This window comes from Diadema antillarum, unplaced genomic scaffold, assembly GCF_040938485.1.
Source record: "Diadema antillarum isolate AM-2024a unplaced genomic scaffold, OU_Dant_1.0 seq00000085_RagTag, whole genome shotgun sequence".
Lineage (NCBI taxonomy): Eukaryota > Metazoa > Echinodermata > Echinoidea > Diadematoida > Diadematidae > Diadema > Diadema antillarum.
In genome coordinates this window covers 1,626,307-1,633,853 of record NW_027271177.1, presented here as the reverse complement: position 1 = coordinate 1,633,853, position 7,547 = coordinate 1,626,307, and the positions used below count along the sequence as shown (strand labels likewise).

Here is a 7,547-nt window from a genome sequence, read left to right as displayed (position 1 = left end):
ATATGTGTGCTTGTGCAAAATTCACCTACTTAAAAGCATTCTGTGACTTACAATGTATATACGCTGTAAGTGTTACACTGTAAGTGTCAACATTTTCTTCTTTCAAGCAACGTGTTGGATTGCAATCAAAATCTCAGTTATCCAAAATTGTGTTGCACTCAAAATTAACACATGCCATGGCAGTACCTGAACTCTCAGAAAATACTATGTGTATGGAATGAAATATCACATAAAATAAACTGGTAGTGTCTTAAAATCTTTATTTCAAGCCAGAGGTTTGATATCTGTGCAAATTCTGATTATTCAGTGTCCTATTTCATTGCAGAACTTTTCAGTTGCTCATATGGCAGCAACAATGGTATTATAGTTTGAGGAAAAACAAAACCATGATGTAAAAGTTCAAGGACATGGGTCTATTACCCTTTGCAAAATATATTTTTCCACCTCCACCAAAAAATTTCAGCAGAGGAAGATGAAAGTATGTGTGAACTTGTGCTCTTGTTTCAAGAATGACATTGCAATATTGATAGAAGTACATCTTCCATTTTCTTCAAGTACCCCCAAATATACAAGATATTAATGTCTTTAAACCTAAAGCAACATTTACAGTATATTCTTAATCTTCAGGTTGCCATTTGGAAGTGATGAGCACTCACCTGTAGCTCTACTCAGTTCATGTTGGTGAAATTTGCTGGAGATTAATATTGTAAACTTTGCATCCTCTCAATCTGTGTATTAAATATACATTTATATGAACAAATTTTTAATTTCGAGATTAAAATGAATGTGACAGATATAGCAATGATATGCATGCAAGATTTATGATGTAAATTTGAGGGTACCAAGCTCGTGCCTGGCTCCGTTCTTGCATCACCCGTCTCAATGATGTGTGGCCTTCTATTTTGTGACAAGTATTTGCAGGAATAAAACAAGATGTAAATGACTGTGATCTGTGATACCTGGCTGTGATATATCCCTCGAACACCATATTATACTATGGAAACTATGGAAAAAAAGAAACAAACAAACACTAAAGTTTAATTTAGGTTTTCCCGCCCAATGTCATCAGATTTGCATGAGAGTTAATGACAAGGCGTTCATATTCAAGGGATTTTTGTCACTGCTCTACTCTCACGGTTCATTTGAATTCTTTGAGTATTCAATTTCATTTCATGTCATTCCTTTTAGATTTTATTTCATTCAATTTAGAGAGAAATTCATTCAATTTAACAGCTCAAGGTTGGCATTCAGTTTCACGCCAGCTGGATAGATGTTCAGATTCGCACCAAATACCAGTTTTTCAATTTCATTTATAGGCACACAACTTTGACCTTTGAACGTTCAAATTCAATTAGCATAACCAAGTCCTGTAATTCTATGCAATTCTTACGAATATTCTTATGTTGATGAATGGCAAATTCATCAATGTTCAGTGTTATCATTTCAATTTCAACATCTCTTTTTCATGTTTTTTTTTTTTAATTCGGCTAGTTTAACTTTATTTCCCCATCAAAATGGGTATTACATTATTTTACAGAATGGTTAAACTCCGACTTTGCTAACATAATGAGAGATCACATGAGAACATTGATATGTCAGGTGTGATTACAGTCGTATTACAGATTTTGTTTTCAGTCACGTTTGAGGTTTGAAATGTGTGTGAGATACATTGCATTGGGATATTCTTTCTTTGACATAATTCATAATTTCGATGTTCAGTCTCTCAGTCTCTTCAGCCGTCGATCTGTTGATGCGCCAGGCACCTTGGCATGTGCGTCTGAGAATGGTTGTACGATGTGTACCATTATTCAAACAGATGGAGAAGATACAAAGAACATGAGCAGCAACGAAAAACACTGCCCAGATGCTGTAGATGTTTGCCTATTCGCTAATTTGAATTCCTTAATGTTCATCGCAGCTGTGCCGGTGCGAATTTGAATGCGTTTCATGTGCATTTTTAATTTGAACGCGCTGTTTACATGTTTATGTGACAAAATCAGGCATTCGAATGCCGATGAATTTAAATTGAATAACCTACTTAGCTTTTTGAATGTTGATCTCAGTGATCATTCAAATTTGCTCGAAAATGAATGCTCGCATCATTAAATCGAATGCAAATCTGATGAAATTGGGCGGGAAAACCTGTAGTATGCTAGCTTCATAGCCAATAAGATACTTTACAACAAAATATACCATCTTCTATAAAGACTTGAATGTATAGCTCATTGATACTGATTTGCGTATTATACAGAACACCCAGAAAAACTGGATTTCAGTTGTAATTTGTTTATCATATGATGAATTATGCAGAGAGTTTTCTATATTACTGAATAAAATCCTACCTTTGTAAATGTATATTCTTCCTTGTACACAAATCAGTGTATGTGAGCTTATTGAAGTCTATGAATAGTAGAAATCATGCGTAAGATTGTGTGTACCCTTCAATTTACAGCATGTCACTGTTCTGTCTTGGTTATTTTACGTGTATCTTTCCACCAGAACACAGTCAACGAGTCCTGAAGGGGAGTAAAGATGAAGAAAACAAAACAAAACAAAAAACAAATAAAAATGAAATTGAATGACACCTCCATTGCGTGAATATCTGTTTCTTTCTTGAATGAAAAAAAATGAAGGAGAGTAAATGGACACATTATTTCCGTTTGAAATAAAACCCGAGCAGCATGAGGTTTGTAGTACTTTGTACCTTGTCATTTATGTGATTATCGAATCTGATTTTTATACCATCAATGCCACAACCTGTACTCTACTGTTCTCTTGCCGTGTGTGTCCCCGCCAAGCCCACTGGAGTAGTTTGTTGTGGTAATCTGAGCCCCAGGTACAAGGGCAACGCACTCAACTTTTGCTTGCAAGTAGTCTCTCGGTCCCTCTCCCATTCTTTCAGACACGATTGACCAAATATCGCGTATGCCTGGATAATTGTGTGTGTGTGTATGTGTGTGTGTGTGTGTGTGTGTGTGCGTGCATGCGTGTGTTTGTTTGTGTGATATACAATGTATACTGTATATATATCTATGTATTCATATACAAACATGTTGAGAATTCACGTATTGGCTCCACGAAGAAATGATGAAATAAACTGGTAATGCATTTTTGGCCAATAAAGAATGAGTTTTTATTCAACTCAAATTTTCAGCTTCAGGAGTTGACTCCTGAAGAAGGCGGAGGCCGCTGAAAATTTGAGTCGAATAAACTCATTCTTTATTGGCAAAAAATGCATTACCAGTTTATTTCATCATTATATATCTCTTTCTATCTATCTATATATGTATATATATATATATATATATATATATATATATATATATATAATTATATATTTGTATATGTATACTGTATGTATATATGTGACCGTGCATCACAAAACGAACAAAAAATCGCACACACTGATTTTGTGTGAGGACTGAAAATAAGTGAAATGGGTCAACCTAAGCGCTCTTGACTTTTTCATATTTTCTGAAAGAACAAGTCTTCTTTTACATTATGCTGAAATTTGGGATCATAAAACGGGCAGGAAAGTGTGTTTTTTAGCAGTTTATTTCGAACATTTTTGGTAGAATAGTGTGATAAGGTGTGTCTTTAGAGTCCCCTTTTCATTTCTGAAAAACCTTGAACACACTCTTCACTTTCAACTCTAATAACTTTTGAAAGGATAATGCTACTGCTTTGAAGGTTGGCATTAATTATCTACAGAATGTGTTAATGAGGCATGCTCAATTTCAATTTAATCTAATAATCCCTTCATTGCTGTTACTCCGGTGGTCTTCTTCCTGTTTTTTGTCCCATTCATCGCACAACCAGCACGGCTTGGTAACGATTAAGCGCTTGAATAGACAATGTACTTCAGAGCCTCTTTTCTCAATTCACACTTTTCCTGAGTTTGTGCTTTCTTTCCAATATTTAGATAGGTTAGGAGAGTCCTTTGATTTGAGTTATACATCATTTTAAAGCTTAAAGTCTGCTCTTTCAGAATATGCTCTTAACTAAAAATGCATGTGTGGCGACTTTTTGTTTGTTTTGTGGTGCAGGGTCACACACACATATATATATATATATATATATATATATATGTGTGTTCATGTATTCATATTTTCATATATTTGTATGTTTATGTATCTATATATTTGTATATTTCATTTTATGTCTTTCAGTTTATCATTGATTGATTAAGTTCTGTGATTGTGATGAAGATGTGCTTTTGTTTTCTTTATTGGCTTTTTAAAATTAATTTTCCCATGTATTTCATTATATCTATGTATATATATATATATATATATATATATATATATATATATTATGAACATAATAGTATTGAATTAAGTAGTCATGATCAAGTACATATTCAGTCTGAAAAATCCATGCAGACGCAGTCTTTCACATACCCAAACAGGGAGTGGAAAAGGAAGGCAAGTGGAAAGGAGTGATCCAAAAGGGGAAAAAATATACACTTAATGTGAGCGAAAGGGGAAAAGAGAAAACAAATAGCATAGTTTTGCAGTGACCCTTGAGAGATACAGTTAGGTACAATGTACCTACAAAACACGTTTTTAGGAATGCTATGAATAATTTTACAAATACAAAAATGTAATCACTTTTAGCAGTACAGCTGTATTCCTGTTTACGTCGATGTAGGGCAATTTGTCAATCAGTTGCAATGAAAACAAATCGACGGAAGAATTTCATCAATTTCATTAATTATACGCAGTACCCGCTGCATGCTATAAGGATTAGAACCAGCACTGGCTGTCGGGTTTATTAGAAGCTCGGTGGTCTAGTGGATAAGACGCCTGTCCGCAGATCTGTAGGTCGTAGGTTCGAATCCTGCTCGACTATGTACGCCCATGATTTTTGGCATGGCTCCTTCCAAAACACTAATTAATTCAGTGCTTATTTACGTCGATGTAGGGAAATTTGTCAATCAGTTGCAAAGTATCTCATCTATTATATACCTTGATTTGAGATATACTATTTTCTCAGTTTAAGTATTTTCTCAGTTTAAGGACTAACACACATACTGGACACTAACAAAGGAAAGGTCGAGAACTATTTTTGTTTATTTGTCATTGACAAATAAATGGACATTATCATGATCTTATAATGAGACTACCACATAATTGAAACCGGGAAAAGTGTGCGATAGTAAGGCTTCTGCCTTCTACACAAAGAAAGAACAGTTTTAAATGATGCGAAATGGCGCACACATAAAACGAAACTCGAGTCTGTTAAGGGTGTTAAGCAACGGAAAAACAAATCACAAGTACCCTTCACCTCCCTGCAATCAACACCAGCTCTCTCCCGTCGGATGATAGCCCGAGTTTTGCTTCGATTGTCTCCTCCAGTGACATTTGATAGCATGCTTGTCTATTCTCTGCCACTTTTCTGTTGCTGGTAGGAGAGAGTCGTTGTTTGAAGTTGTCCTTTGTTATACTAAAGCCCACCCCTCCATTAAAAATGGGAAAAGGTTTCAGATGTGGTCGTCATAAGTGCGCTGTGACCGCAAAACATTACACTTTGTGATAGAGACGCCAGAAGCATCGCTCAGGGCTCCTATCTAAAACCGATATCGGAGCCGGCACAAAAGTACCAATTCGCTGACCCAAGTTTGGTAAGTGTTGCCATTTTCTCTTTCCAATTCCCGGGCACTTATTCCACATACCTGAAACCTGTAGTCTGCTAATCTTCTTACTTTTAATCTCACAGTCATAATATGGGATAATGTGATGATGTGAAACGGGGGTTCAAAGGAAATACATGTATGTGTTTCCTCTCCTATTGAAACTCTATTCCATTTTGTCTTTGAGGACTTCGCGTCGGTGCCCCACGTTTTCTCTAAACTTTGACATAAAGTAACAGTAAATGGCACACTGCATGACTATTCAGTGTGAATGGCATTCGGATCCCCCTCTCATTTGAGAAATTCACATTTTATTAATCTACTTTAGGTATGAAGAAAAGAGACTCGTTTTACAAAATAATGGTCGTCTCCCAAGATCCCAAAGGAATTATCCCCACCCTCGCTAAAACAAAGCAAACAACGAACAAACTAACGAAATGGAATTAAAAAGCGCTTCACTTTCCGTTATCCGCTACCCTACATGGTTTAATATTTGTACCTTACAAGGAATGAGATCCAAGATATGTGATTCAATAAAATTCTCCTGATTATAGCAGACATTATAAACATCATTATTTTGATGAAATTGAGGCATAACGGTATCCCATGATTTGTACCTTCGTCCCTACAGGTAATTCGTGGAGAGTATTGAGTTGGTTTCCTCGACGACCGGCCATGTCTAATGCCACAATGGACGGCGACATGTCAAACATGTCGTCCATTGCAACGAACGTGACGGAGTGGGAATTCACCGACTACGGACAGCGGGTCTTCATCGCTATTCTCTTCATCACGATCTCACTCCTCGGTCTGGCGGGAAACCTCCTAGTCATCATCGCTGTCAACCTCTCCCGCAAACTTCAGACGGCTACCAACGCCTTCGTCTTCAACACCGCCTGCGTCGACTTCCTAAACTGTCTTTTTCTCCCCTTCAACTCCGTGTCCATGCTCAGCCGAACGGGCTGGCCGATGTCGTACAGTATCTGCACGCTGTCGGGTGGGATCACCATGGTGTGTCTGGGCGCTACCGTCGTCAACCTGGCGCTCATCGCCTTCAATCGCGCCTATTTGATTAAGAATCCGCGCACGCATTATCGCCAGCTGTACACACCGATCAAGCTGGGCATGATGGTCTTCTTCGCTTGGCTCTACCCGATCTTGGCCTTCGCCTTGCCTCCGTCTCTTGGTATCGGTCGCCTCGGATACTCCCATCCCTACAAGGTGTGCCTCTGGGACGACACACATCCGCTCTACTACATCAACGACTACATCGTGGCTGCCACATTTCTCGTGGCCTTCATCGTCATAATCGTCTGCTACTCGACAATCTACGTCCACGTCAGGCGCCATAACATCCGTCTGAAGGTGGTGTACAACACTGGATCCTCCGGCTCTCGAATCGTTAAAGAGAAAGGACACAACTCGACCCTGGACACGAAGGAAAGAAAGGCCAACAAGCGCGAGATTCAGATTACCAAGAACCTATTTTACGTGGTGTGCGCCTTCTTCGTGTGCATCCTCCCGTACCCGATCACTCTCACCATTCCCATCAAGAGCGTTGCTGACGTGTATGCTGGCGTCCTCCTCATGGCCAACTCCTGCGTAAACCCCCTCATCTACAGCTTCAAGCATCCTCACTTTAAGATGGTCTTCCACTACATGGTGCACTTTGAGTACGACGAGATTCCAGAACCCACCAGCCTCCTCAAGTTCATCCTCAGATCCACAGGTCTGGAGAAGCAGCGGTCAAACACCAACCTGCGCACCTCCAAGAACGAAACAGCTTCTACTCGTTAGAACCCAAAATGAACTGGATAAGAGAAACATTGCTCTGAATAAGTCGATGTGGATCATTGCAATGAGTCAATCCTTTATCGAGATGAGTAATCGCAGCCATGACAGGATCTAATGAGAT

General features: G+C 38.4%; 1 protein-coding gene across 1 annotated transcript; it reads left to right on the top strand.

Annotated features, from left to right (window-relative positions):
• The first annotated feature begins 5,494 nt into the window (after window positions 1–5,494).
• LOC139726494 (histamine H2 receptor-like) lies at window positions 5,495–7,429 on the top strand. Its single transcript, XM_071637447.1, has 2 exons — window positions 5,495–5,623; window positions 6,264–7,429. The coding sequence occupies exon 2, from the start codon at window positions 6,308–6,310 to the stop codon at window positions 7,427–7,429; it is 1,122 nt and encodes a 373-aa protein (XP_071493548.1). The 5' UTR covers window positions 5,495–5,623; window positions 6,264–6,307.
• Window positions 7,430–7,547: the final 118 nt, after the last annotated feature.